This window comes from Anopheles maculipalpis, chromosome 3RL (genome assembly GCF_943734695.1).
Source record: "Anopheles maculipalpis chromosome 3RL, idAnoMacuDA_375_x, whole genome shotgun sequence".
NCBI lineage: Eukaryota > Metazoa > Arthropoda > Insecta > Diptera > Culicidae > Anopheles > Anopheles maculipalpis.
The window spans coordinates 17,760,665-17,775,124 of NC_064872.1; the positions used below are offsets into that span (position 1 = coordinate 17,760,665).

Consider the following 14,460-nt stretch of genomic DNA (forward strand, 5'->3'; position numbering starts at 1 on the left):
AAATTTGACTCCCAATTTGCATACCAATGGCACGACGATCGCCAACTACCCATCAGCGCAGGTGGTAATGGATTGTTCTTTCTTGCCTGCCGTCCACAGATACAGCGCCATTTCCACGCGTACGTTGCACTGTCGGCGGTGTGTATCGTACTGGCGGCCATCTCCGTACCGGCCGGTCAGCGTGCGGGAAGTAATGCCCGGCGGCGATTACACCGGGAGCTGATTGCATCGGTGCTCCAGAATTCCATCCATTTCTTCCAATCGGTGCCCTTGGGGCGGATCATGAATCGGCTCAGCGTCGACGTGGCTGTGGTGGACAAGGTACGTAGGTTGACCAAGACGGCAATGGATTGCGAACGGACCAAGTTCGCACGCAACACGAACCAGGCGGTGGTGTAGCATTTGGCAAGCATTGCAAATTGATCCATAAATCAGCGCTCGCTTCCTGGTGCCCCAGTATGCAAGAATGCAGTTGCTCGTGTTGTTCCTTAGCCAGAACTTCAAAGAACAACTCAATCTGCTCTGCTGCACTGTGCTCACACTCTGTTCGTCTTATTCTCATTGACCTATTCACAGAAAATCGCTGCAACAAGTCAAAAGCTGCTACAATTCATTCTGCTCTGCCTGTGCGCCGTACTCATAAATAGTGTCGTGACGCCATATTTCATCCTGTTAACAATACCAATTTGTGGCATTTACTACTTGGTGCAAAAATTCTACCGTGCATCGTCCAGGTAAGGGATTAAGAAATCGACCGTCGGGTCGGGTCGGGTTGGTTTTGCATCTCGTTAGGATTACAGTATAGTATCCAGCCATTAGTCGTTCGTCTTCTTGGTGTTGTTTGTTATTGTGAGAAATGCTGCTGTCCGTAGAAGAGTTTTGCTTCATCCTGGGTTATTTATATGTATCGTTAAGGATGGCTAGACAGAGGTGCATAGGAGCCATAGCTTGCAATGGGAATTCTTTCTCTACAACTTAATGCATTGTTAAGTTTACGGTCATCTTCAAAAGCTTGGGACTTTAAAACTGTTTAAAAATGGTATTTTAAAACAAATATGTTATTTTAGCGATATTGTTATTTTTACTAATGTTATTGCTTATCAGCAAAAAAGCAAACATCACACACATAAGCAAAAGGCATATTTTTGGTTGCTTTTTGAATACATTTTAGGTTTTAAATATGTATTAATTCGGCTGATTTGTGCCATGCTTAAGGCCTAAAGGTATGCTAATTATATTTGGAATACGCCTGAATGTATGTAATTTAGGGACCCAGATTATGGTAAGTAAAAAATCTACACAACCAGGCTGTTGTTCGCAAAAAAGGTTAAAAAATAATAAAACCACATTTAAACATGGGTCGAAACAATGGTCATACAACTTATCTATCCATTGTTGTTTTTAAGAACGTACCAAGTCTTGTGTTGCATACTGCCAGTCATTAACAAGATCCTTTTTTTGGGCACTGATTAAATTAATATAATTTTTACCTTAGAAAATCCTTCTTATACATGCACTTACCATCCACTTTATAATCAGCATCTTGTTTGCAACGGGTACGTTTCTCTTTACTCAACCTGAAACGATCCACAACGAACCACCTCTTCAGATGAATGAAGTTTCCCATCCGTTGACAACCAATTTATCGTATGTGAAACATTTACTTACGGGTACGGTTATACTTTGTCACGGTTGCACTATGCCCTTTTGGGGACACCGCTCCATCCCGGGACTACCGGGACCACCAGATCTTACCATTGTCCGGAAGCGACCGGCAGGGTATGCAACACACATAACAAGAACCCAAATGCCGACGTACCCGGGCGAAAGTTTACGAGATGAACTTCCTCGCCCGTCTGTTGGGATAAAGTTCTGCACACTCGAAATGCAATGAAAGGTGCAGAGTTATCTAATATCTAAACTAAGGCACTGGGGAGTAGTGGATGGGAACGTACGTTTGAAAGCGTACTTTGATGCACATGCCCTTTTCATTGCCCTCCCATCTGGTGGAAGCAATGTTTGGGTGTGAGTCGTCGTTGATTTATAATTTGTGGAGAAAATTCTCACACGAGTTTGTGGCACGAGTTCGCACTGTTTGGGGATATACAAATTTCCGGCTTCAAAAGCTTGTTTAACTTTGGTGAAATTGATTACGACGCCTGACGATGGTACGAAATTGACAGTCGGGGAATTGGTTGCTGCTGAGTTGGCATAAATTTAGGTACTGCATCGTATGAATATCTTCACCGTAGGTCGTCCGGATCTCATTTTGATTGTTCGGGAATACGTATATAGTCAGCAGTGAAGTTATTGGAAGCATTTCCGTTCCGGTTCCGGTCTTGTGACTCAATCATTAGATCTCCACATCAATGCACCCATCGTCGACGAGAGTGGGAGAGCTTTGCATCAGTAAGCACCCGCCGCCGAAACATGCTCCAGCTTGTGACCTTATTCTCAGCTTGTTCTTGAAAAATAAGTAAAACTTTAATCCTTCTCTGTACTGGAATGCTGAAGCTGCGTCAGAAGAAGCACCCAAAGAGGTTTGGAGGAATACCAACAGAAAGCTTCAACGAAATGGAAAGCACAGAAACCGGTGTGAGCGAGCCGTAACACTGGACCGGATTATCTTTGTGTGCACTTTCAACGCCAGACGACATAAGTGGTATCGTTAGGACACCGCCACATGTTACGAGACATGATCTATGGCAGGTCGGTTCTGTGCGGAACCGGAACACGTGTTCGATCGGTTGCCCTAAGTCAGCTCTTCTGCTGACGAGAAACCTACTGCGCCCGTTGGAAAAGGAGCTATCCGAGAATTACCGAAGAAATTCACACGGGTTCAGCAAACTTGCTTCGAATGTGTCTGCGTTCGACGGTGACATGGGTTCGTTATGGCGTTTTATAATTTGAGCCAACCCCCCCGTGTGTACCAAGTGGCGAGTGGAAGTTTGTGCAAGTTTAGTGCAATTTTTCTTTCTCTTCTTTGCAATTTTGTGTTCCCACATAACCGAGATCGAGCTCATTCTTTTCTTTGGTTCTTGTTACGAGGTTTCCACCGGTCAGCAGTTGCGATCTTGTGAAGTATGTGAAGGGATTGATGTAAGCTAACATTTGAGCAAAGTTTAATTAACTTTGATGAACATGGTGGCAGGGGTTTTTTGATGGATTCTGACGAATATCATACAGGAATTTATCTTTACTACACTCTTCCAAAAAGAAACCGTTCGAAATAAGCTCCGCACATCGAAATGTTCCTTTTTTCTGTCTTCGTTCAACAGAGAACTGCAGCGGATTGAAAGCATGACCTATTCGCCGGTGCTGGCACACTTCTCCGAAACCATCGACGGTGTTACGACGATTCGTGCCTTCGGTCAGGAAGCACGGTTTATGGAGGTCCTGTTCAAGCGCATGGAGGCGAACAACGTGGCCCAGATTGCGCTGAACTGCAGCAATCGATGGCTCGGTATCGCGCTAGACTATCTCGGAGCCATCATCGTGTTCGTGGCCATTCTGACCGCACTGATTACAGCGAGCCTGCGACCACAATCCACCAGCTCGTCGCTGATAGGGCTGGCGGTCAACTACGCGATGCTGGTACCGATCTATCTGAACTGGGTCGTGAAGCTGTTCGCCGAGATGGAAATGTATGGTGGTGCGGTCGAGCGGATACAATCCTTCATCGAGAGCGATGTCCATCGGCACCGACGGTTGGACGGGCACGGTGAAAGCCGCCTGGTGAGGTCCGATGTAACCGGCCCGGTAGTGGCTCCCTTTTCATGTAAGTCTCTGGACTGGGATTAAAATTCATTCCTTTCAGCATGTCAGTACGTTTGTGTTGTGATGGTGGGAGAATACGAAGCGAAGAATTAATTCGCAAACCGATTTGAACGATGTTCAATCTTTGATGAATTATTGTTCCTTGCGGGATGTAGCCAGTGGTATGGCAATAGGCATAAGGTCATAAAATCTAACGGATGTGCAATTGAGACCAACACCGTCTATGGAATGGCTTTCGTATGATTGATTTTATAACCAAGTAAGAAACCAGATCCCGGGATACATGTCCGCACATAATCAAACTTCGATCAGCAGCAATACTTTCCATACACAGTTGTGCTAGAAGACCCAAGAAAATCACTGTTGCTATTTTGCATGTTTTATGTAGATATTTACTGATATTCGAAGCACTGTCAGTAACATATGGGAAAAGCTTCTCGTTGGTTTGATCCGAGTAGGAAACAGTCGTCCGGTTGGATTACTTTCTCCAGATCACGTGTGGATCGAAAGAGAGTTCCTTCCGTTTCATGTCGGAAGCAGCGCAGAATATCATTCAACATTTAACATTCGATCCGGTTCAAGAACTAATGGTAACATCTTCGCCTGTTTGTCTTTTTTTTCCTTTTGTTTCCCCCCTTGCAGACAAGAGCGTTCCCATATCCTGGCCACTGAGGGGTGACATCGTGTACGAGAGTGTTTCGCTGCGCTACGAAAATCAAAAGGAGAACATAATCACAAATTTGAATTTAACAATCCCGGCGGGCCAACGGGTAAGTGAAAAAGGGAGTACCGAAAAGAAAAGACGAACAACAGTGTTAAACAAAACACGTCCATTGCCATTCTGCGCGCTCCCGATTCACCAGCAACAGAAGGCTGCTTGAGTGCTTGGGATGAGCAAAAACGAATCGAAGCGATGAACAACCGGTGTAACAAGGAACTCTGCTCGTCATTCCTTTGCGACCGTGGTACCCTTTCGTGGCCGCTGCACATGCACACACCATCAACAACGTTGTACAATTAATTATTTAAATGACTACTTTTACATTACCCAGAACGCAGCGCCGTTCGGTGCGCCACAGTTGAAAGGCATGGAATGGTTCCGATAGTTTCCAACCGTTGGCATCACGATACCGTTGCCAGCGTGCCGTGTGGACCGGAGACTGCCCTCTACTACTACTAGGTAGTAGTGGGGGAAGCAGCATTTCATTCCCGCCGGGGATGAGTGGTAGTTGAAGTTTGCCCCGTAGTCACAAGCTAATGGACTACCGGTGGTCTGTATACTGCCGGCTTCTCGCTCCAATGCCTTACCGGGTGCTGCTCGTTCTGCAACGGTTACGGGTGAAGGTTTAGTAAGAAGCAATAGTTAAACATCCTCGTTTGCGAGGTAGTGGTCGGTCATACCCGACCCGAAACGATAGTAAACCGATAGGGACGATACAGCATGCCAACGGTGGTTAGGGTAAAGGGAACTGGGGAGCGAGACAGGGCAATTCCTGTAACAAAAGCGATGCAAAACAGAAATAGTAAATAAATGACTTTCATACGATACGATACTTGCGAACGTTTGCGCCCATCTTCTGCAGGAAGCTTTCAAGTGGAACCTACGAACCTATCTCTCGATAGAACCGGAAACAATCGTTTGCTGTGGTGTGGAACAACAACACAAACACCGTACAATCCGGGTGCGAAATTGATGACCAGGAATTAGTTCGTGCACCGGACGGGTTCTTCCGTTTCGTTTGCGCCTTCCCAATGAGAACAGGAGTTTGGGGGATGAGAGTGAGATAGAATGAGGGTGACAAATCTTGAAATTAAAAACTAATTTGCATTCACCTCGTTACGATCGGAGTGGTCCCAGGGTTCTAGGGAGTTGTATGCCTTTGTGCGCAAAAATTTGTGACAAGCGTGCCAACACTAACGAGCAACTAAAAACATTGCAAACGGTCACGGAGTCCTGCTGGACTAGTAAACGAATCGAGTAGTGTGCTTCGTTTCACCCGAGTTCAGAACTGTCAATACTGACAATTCAAACGATTGTTTTCCATTTCGCGTTGTGTCACGTTTAAATTGGTTCTGTGAGTGTATTTTTTCTTCTCATCTTGTGCTTTGTTTTTTTTTTTTTGGCCAACAACTTCCAGCTCGGCATCTGTGGACGTACCGGGAGTGGAAAATCATCACTCGCACTAGCATTGTTCGGTGCGCTGGAGGTAACTGCGGGTCGCATTCTGATTGATGACGTTGACATTGCCGGGCTCCATACGGATGAATTACGGTCGCGGCTATCGATCATCCCCCAGGAAGTGATGCTGTTCGGTGGCAGCGTCCGAGAGAATCTCGACCCGAGAGGACACTTTTCCGACCTGGAGCTGTGGAACTGTGTTGAGCTGGCGCAGCTGAAAAATGTCGTTAAGGCATTACCGGATGGATTGGGTAAGTGGATCCCATCTCGGATCCGATATCCTGTCAGGGGCAATTAATACAATCTCTGTTTTACATGCGCACCGTTTCCTGATTGGCGTCATGTTTTTTTTTTTTTATCGTTGTTCCATTAGATACGCAGATATCGGACGATAAGCATTACTTTAGCAGCGGACAAAGGCAACTGTTCTGTCTTGCCCGGGCAATACTGCGTGGTTCGGTGTGTCTCGTGCTCGATGAGGCAACGTCCTCGCTCGATACAGAAACGGAAAAGCTGGTTCTTCAGGCGGCCAAGAAAGCGTTCAAGGGTCGCACCGTGATCACGATAGCGGTAAGCGGTAGGGGTGTGCTGTATTTAATTGCAATTAATGTTTCTTTTCTGCTTCGACACCTTCGGCAGCATCGGCTTCATTCGCTGTTTGACTACGAACGGGTGCTGGTGCTGGAGCAGGGTCGGATCGTGGAGGATGGATGTCCTAAGCAGCTGGCCGGTACATCGGGCAGCAAGTTCGGCAACATGTTGAAAGCGACCGATCACCAGCAGCACTCGATAAAGGAGGACGATGGGTGAGATGGTTTGAGATGGAAGAGGGGCTATAGAAAGCATTATTCATGTTCTCGTTCTTGTAAGCATCGATGGAACGTTTGGGTAGGATTCCATAAAGATGGATCGGATTTACTTAACCAACCATTGCCTTAGAATGTTGCCTTATATGAATAAACGGTAATTGTTGCTAGACTTTACATGGTAAAAGCTGTAAGTCAAGAAAAAGTGATACATGAAATATTTTGTTAATGCATTTTTGTTCAAACTGCAATGTATTTTAATAAAATACAAATGGAATTTAAGCACCTCTTACATCTTTTGATTTTTATTTTTTCTTCTTCTTCTTCTGATTCTAATGGCTTACGAGACTCAATAAAAATACTCCAAACTGCTTGCCTTTATGTACCGAAAAGTGTTTCCTATTGTCCTTTACGCGTGCGAGATCAGTGGATAATTATGATTTTCATGTAAGCGGCGTATGCGTTTTAAGAACTGCACAATTCCGCATGGAAGGAGTGCAGTTCGAACTCTAGCATCAATATTCGAACAGGATCGTGGCTTTGACGGTGTTTAACTCTCGGTGTTTAAAAGCTCTGTATTGATCGTTAGTTAGATCGCTCCTTGAGCACTGCTCATCTGTGTGCTGTCCATACACAAAGGAATGGATGAGTGGAGTTGTGACCATCCATAGCAAGTTTTTACGTTGTGATATCCTTAATTTCTCCATCCCATCCTACACCGAGCGCATTAAACTAGTCGATATTTGCATCAAACCACATTTATAGCAGGATTTCATTTACGCTCTATGAACATTCCTTATTTGTTAGGTGAACTTAGGTATACTAGCCCTAGACTATCCGCCAGACATCACCAAATAATATTTGATACACGTTCACATTCTTAGCCTCAAAATCGATTATAAGCCTTATGAATACGCTTTCGAACTTTTTCGATTTTACCGTGTCTCAAAAATTTGTTCAAAAATACCAGTAGGTTAGCCAATCGTCTCAAACAATCTTCTTCAATTGTCTTATTCTTGTATTACCGTTCCACCTGGTCAGCCATCGAATGGCTTTACTAGACTAGACTTGATACACCACGCAGTTGACTAGTCAGTTCTCACTACGAGGCAAAGGTGCTGATTCCCGGTGGTACCGAGTGAAGACCGTCGATGCTGTCTCCTCTTCCATCGAACCTCGCGATTGTAATCAAGAATTAATCGTCAGCTACTCCAGTGGCGGGTGTCAATGAGGGCCGGAGGCGTTTAACCGGAACTGTTAAGGAGCTGTTAATGTTCCCCTAACTTCGCATCCCGTCGATGGCCTCAAAAAAAGTTATGCAAAATCCAAAAACTATTGGAGTTAGTATCCCAACTCTCTTGGATAATGGTAATGTTTTAAATACTTTAGAATTATCTTACATGCCTAACGTTTCTTTTCGTTTAGTTTTGTTTTTAATAATCTTTAGAAAAATCTAGAAATATATCGGTTATAGTCACCACAAGAGATGGTGACAATATGGTGGTAAGCCTTATAAATAAAAATAAAGATAGAAATATATCAGAACAGAATTAATGATAATTAACGGTTATGGAATATTCTCTTAAATTAATCGTTTCATGAAATTAATTAATTATTTAGCTCATATTATTTGAAATCTCAACATAGCAATGAAAGATAAAATTTATGTTTGAGGCCCAAATTGGCGGTATTAATAACGATCAGATTAAAAGCGACCGAAGAGCAAACGCGATCTATAAAACCCTTTTATTTTCAACCCTCAGTACTTTCCCATTGCATAGTCTTCCTATGCTTTACAGTTTCGAGCATGTTGATTCAAAATGCAGTTTGTGGACATCAAACTATTGAATTGTATTTGGAAATAATTCTGATGTGCTGATGATGTGACGATAAAAAGTCTTAAAATCTGATTAGTTCATTGCATGATGTCGACATCGTTAAGTTGAATGATTCTGGATCGATTCTAATGATGTTTTTCAAATAGCAGAAGTAAATTTTCGAGAAAGAAAATTTTTATTGAAAATTTATAAATTCATATAAAGCATACTGAGTTGCCATTACAAGGGTTTATTGTCACCAACTAAGAGTAACGGGATGGAGTTTAATGAAAAAAGTACTAAAAGCAACACACAGTTTTGCTCTCGATGGGTAAAACACGCTCGTCTTTACTATCAATTTCGCATTAATTTTATTTTGTACAAGGCACTCTTTCTGAACGAAGTCTTTGTGGTTCAAAAAGGATAGTTTCTAACCTAGCATTACATCGCACGTCTACTTACACGTACACCGAATACTGTACGTAGTCATGCCCCTTTTGCTTCGCGATGCACTTAATAAAATATTCACCTCAAGCACGGTTAAGCCATATGAGTACCTCATGGTGCCCGACGTTCATTCGCCAAACTCGCGAAACATTGTGGCCTTCAGATTTAGATGCAATTGCAGCGACTGAAGGAAAGACTACGATTTTCATCCAGATTACAGCTTTTACAGAGGAAAGAGTTCCAGGCCATGGTCATGAATTATGAAGCACGCCATGATCCGGCAGTGATTTCTTGTGAACTTTATACACATATACACAATTCACGGGCGAAGTTTTTTCTCGGCAAATGCTTTTCAGATTTTTATGCTTCTCAGAACATCCTTCAAACTGCACACGGGTTCGCGTATGCTATTGGCTTTGTTCTACTAGGTTTTCTCTAATACAACGTACAAAACATATTACTATATTTGTTGGCCACCGATTTGGTTTTTGCATAGTTGAGGAGGTCGAACTACATTTCCTTTCGGTCGCTGTTGTAGGAAGCAACCGGAATGGTAGTTGCCAACGTCGCTTCCTATCTGTTTTACGAGCAAACGGCAGCTTTTCCGCTGAATTCCAACTCATTTGATCATCGACAGTCGTTATCCGGTGCTAGCGAAGCCAACGCTACGCGAACGCATGCAAATGCTCCAAATGTGTTGTGGCCGTGTCGAAGCTCTGCAGCTTTTGTGTTAACGATTTTCGCCCATTTCCGGTGAAAAGCGTTAGCACGGCTCGTGGCTTTCGTAATCATATTTATGCATGGTAATGACACAATTTCCATGCTCCACATCAACCACCGTGTGGCTGAAAAGGCTCACGATACTAGCCGCGGGTCGTTGCAGATACATTTCGTTGTCTTCCGTGCTGCTCGGCAAAGGACCATCGGTGTAACCGGTCGTGGCAGGGATCGTGCGCCCTTGGCTGGGATGTCTTTTAGCTTTGTTTTTTGGGAAGGCAGGTTGATAGCAGCCTAGACTGCAAATGGCAAAACGGAACGCGCGGATATCCGGAATCTGTACAGCCTTGCGTAAAAAGATTCTTCTTCGCGCGTCTGTCGTGTCCCGATTGACACCGGAGTGAAAACGGGCCGAGCGGAACGAACCCGTCCGTATGGGGCGGTGACAGGCAACGGGCATAAAATATGCGGCTGATAATCATGCAGCAATGCTAGTGGTTTTGATAGTGGCACACAGTTTCAGCAGTGTATGTGTGCGGGAAGCAGCTTCTTACGACGAATTTATGCGGCGTGAGAATGGCTCGGAAACGGGTTATGGTGGAGACGTGCGTCAGCGACAGTAGTGCGGTAAAAGCTCCCTGCAGTATGGCGTTAAAAGCGTTCCGAATGAAGCAAAGTGTCACATTTCGAGAGAGAAAATGTGAAACGAAACATTGTACGATAAATGGAAAATGATGAATGTATTTATCGTTGTCCGTGAAACTCTCGTGATCCTCGAGTATTGGCAACGTGTTTTAATGTAATTATTGTACTGGTACGATGATTATTTTTATTTTTAAAATGTTCTTTTCTATGTGCGCTCTACACGAACTTCAGCCGTGTTTAGGAAGGCATCAGATGGTAATGTGTCATTAAAATTTCATCATCATACATTTTATGCTGCTGTGCAAATGATAGTTCCGGCACTTGGGGTTTCGCTACACGAAACAATTATTTCACCGGAAGTGAACGAAACTTTTTTTCCAAACTCATCGTTCACTCTAAGCGGAAAAGCATTAATGTTTATGAAGAGAACTGTATCCGAGTTTATTACACATTTGTTTTGACATGTTATACATTTCGCAACATTCGCTAGACAATAGCTAAAGATAACACACAACTAGAAACATCTGTAATTTCCAACGAGTAAATGAATTTTACATAAGCTTTATTTTAGGATTGGTTTTTTTAAAGAAATATTGTTTATTGAAAACAACTTTAAAACTAGTAAAAAAAAGGTTTTACAGTGAATATTTTCATAAATCACAGCATTGTTGTTTCCAATAATGTGGTAGATATAGAATGCAAACAAACGTGGCATAGGAATAATCTTACTGATGCTACGGATGATTTTTCTATAGTCTATAAACACCGAGGGCTTTGACAGGTTTTCTTAATCAAAATTTCAGGTTCACACGAGAGTTTGAAAATTTTTCTCGCTTTGAAATCGCTTTTTAAGAACCTGGCACTTACTCATGCTACCTACACAGGGCAATGGAAAACATTTGAGTATTTTTGGGAGTAGACTCAGCAGGCGGACGATTCGGCCTGTCATGCAGCAGTCCGTGAGGTACCTTGTTGTGCTTCAACAATTGGTTTGGTGATCATCTTTAGATTGGGGACGTTTTTTCCAGACCCTTCACCAGCTCCCGTCCATGGAAGCTGACTTCCACAGTAACTTTGGCATCCAGAAGTCTGTCGGTTATCAATCGTCGCAATGTTTTTGTCATGATGGTAGGTGCCGGAAGATATTCGAGCTGCTGGTTTACCATCCGAAGAGATCGATACTTTGTTTAAATCGAATGATTTATTCGTTTCTGCCTAAATTCGGATGATTCCCAGAATATAGGCAGAATAGGCTGGGCTTTGATTTTCAGACATCTTTGTTCAGCAACGTACCAGTTCACTAGCAACGCTATTGCGGTTTTTGGCGGAAATGGATTGATTCGACTGCGTGGGAAGACCAATTCAGGAAATGGGATTAAGAATTCCCCAGATCCATTCCCTACGAAGACCTACATAAGTTTTTGATTAATTTTTATAAAAAAGGCAAATCATTTAAGGCATGCCATTCAATGTCCGGCTTGACCTTAAGAAGTCATTGAGCTAAGAAAAAGATAAAAATATTTGTTAAAGCGTATAATTGTAGCATGAAGGAGAAGAGTTTTCCTTCGTTAACGCATATTTGGATTTTAGGTTCTACGGTATTGCAATGAAATAATTTAATATGCATAGCAATGCATCAATGCTGGATGACCCTTGTTTAAATTCCGTTAGTATTGTAATTGCTGTTATTCAATCATAAATAATCATTTACCTAGAATGAAATGTGTATTGATAATAACACTAAGCCAACATAAAAAAATCAGGACATACATAATTGTCAATTAATAGTTAGACTAAACGCGTAATGTGTTTGATTGAGCATTGTTTTGCTGGTGTATCTTTTCACCACAACATTCATTGATCAATAGCTAGTGTCGAATTTCGGATAATTTCAAAACGATTCTACTCCCGGGGCGCAATTTTCACATCAATATAATTTAATGGTACCGGAATATCAAATTTAGCATCGCTTTTAAAAGTTGCAGAGATTTTTTGCGCTAAGCCTTCGGGTACCCCTTTTTCCCCTATTTATATATTCCATAGAAACTACCTAAGTCAACTGCTACTCAATGCCATCGGTAGTAGAATTATTTTGGTAATCAGTAAGTTGATTGTATTGTCCATTTCTGAGAAGAACCGTTTGCACCTTTTTCGGCAAATCACGAATTACTTTTCCAAATTAAGATCTCATATTTCAAAGAGTTTCCCGCAGCAATTCATTTTGTTTCGATAAGGTCAGAGAATATAGCAGATGAAGTTAACTTTACCATTTTATTGTTTCTAGGAATAATTTCAAAGCCGTTAGAAATGTGGCGCTACCTGTATCTTTAAATAATATCTATGTGGAGCATCTATTTTTAGCTTGACTTGATCGCACTACAATCACATATTTTTCATTGTTTATGCTCGCAAAGGGGACGGACGTCTTATCATGGCAATGTAAAAAGAAAAAAAGAAACAAACAACCCTATCCAACGCAGCAATTGAACCCGATCAGTCACGAAAACCGGAAACCGTTGTATCTTTGATGCATTACTAGGCCGTACATTCGCGATAACAATCAGATGCCGCTGTCACACGCCGAATTCTGGTTCCATTCCAGATTGAAATACTTTTTTTGTTCTCCTTCATCCATGCCCATTCTATGCCGTGGTTTCGTGCTATTGTTAGCGCTATCATTATTATGATTACGATTATGATTGCAGACCGCATACTTCATACGGTGGTGCGCAAAGCGTAAGTTAGCCCACTCCATTCGTGTGCTTTATGTACTGCGAGTGTAATAAATACATTCCTGCAAAGCACACATTTCTACGCACATCGAGCGACAGTGGAAGCAAGGAATGCTAAGTAAATGTTTCCACAACAGCTTTCCTAAAGAAGATGACATAATGTTGAACGATGAAAGAGAGGAAAAAAATCCACACTCCAGACGTATCAGATTGGGTCATCGGTTATAAATTGCATTCGAAGTTATGGTCCGCATTCGGTGCAGTTGGCAACAGAAAATGGATGTGATAAATTGGGTTGATTCTTGGGAAAATCAGCAGCATTCGGTAATAAAAACAGTTCGTTACGATTGTGGCTTCCGAAAGAGGAGGACAATTTAGGAAAATATCATCTTCGATTCCTTCAGGTACGGTTCTTTTTTTTCTCCAATACACTACTCAAATGTCCTTCAGTTAAAGTTGTGGTACCGGTATCATTTTTAGTACTTTTTTCCTGTCCCCAATAACGACTAGCATATAAAATGGAAACAGTGCTGGTAGTGATAAGGATGTACCGGAACGATTCGAATCGTACAAGTCATGGAGAAATGGCTGGAACTATCTGAGCAGATGTACACTTACGCTCAAAGTTTGAGTTTGTGTGGTGCAATTCATGTTTTTATGGAACAGCTCTACCTGTTATTGGGTTGTGTGCTGACACAACTGACAATCTCATACTTATATTTGACAATGCATGTTACGCTCCAACCACCAGCCTCCATGTTTATGTTTTGATTTGAGAGACAGTTTTGAGTTATAGATAAATGAAAATGAGAAAATGATTCATTAACACTATTGCATTCCCTTTTGATGTGTCAACAAGATTAATTCCACTTGAAGCATTAGTACAGCTCCTCTAAAACACTACACCTAAAGCGATGACGTTTCAAACGCCGTGTTGGTCCATTAACTTGATTAGAGAACGTCATCGGCACTTGTCTTATCGGCGAGCAACTAGATCACACTGCAGTACTTCGACATAATGTGCTTCCCGTGGTGCGATGCTTCAGTGTGCTGCGTTTTGTTAGTTTGTGTGTGTGTGTGTGCTCCGGTAAGCTTCATTGTAGATAAAATAATTAGCAAAAAAAAAGAAAAAGAATGTGCTGATGGGAAATTGATAAGGCTGGCTAAGCTTCGCATGGCACCGGGGGATCGGTCGATGGCACGGATGATGAGCGTGAAAGAAATGTAACCTCTGAACCTATTTCGTATTTATTCTTCGTATGAGAGAGTTTAGAGGCCTGCCACACCAGGGCTCTTGCCTTTTTTTAATTTACAAATTGAATAATTCAAAGCTAGGTTTA

General features: G+C 42.5%; 2 protein-coding genes across 2 annotated transcripts in view; one reads left to right on the plus strand and one right to left on the minus strand.

The window, feature by feature from the left end:
* The window catches only part of LOC126565767 (ATP-binding cassette sub-family C member Sur), a 48,736-nt gene extending 41,941 nt beyond the window's left edge, over positions 1 to 6,795 (plus strand). The window contains exons 18-24 of the mRNA XM_050222975.1: positions 100 to 321; positions 577 to 734; positions 3,279 to 3,778; positions 4,420 to 4,547; positions 5,916 to 6,207; positions 6,330 to 6,526; positions 6,596 to 6,795. Coding sequence (XP_050078932.1) covers positions 100 to 321; positions 577 to 734; positions 3,279 to 3,778; positions 4,420 to 4,547; positions 5,916 to 6,207; positions 6,330 to 6,526; positions 6,596 to 6,766 — 1,668 coding nt within the window. The 3' untranslated portion in view covers positions 6,767 to 6,795. The remainder of the gene's footprint in view (positions 1 to 99; positions 322 to 576; positions 735 to 3,278; positions 3,779 to 4,419; positions 4,548 to 5,915; positions 6,208 to 6,329; positions 6,527 to 6,595) is intronic.
* Positions 1 to 14,460, minus strand: part of LOC126564828 (protein pygopus) — a 341,232-nt gene that overhangs the window by 47,479 nt on the left and 279,293 nt on the right. The window lies entirely within an intron of this gene.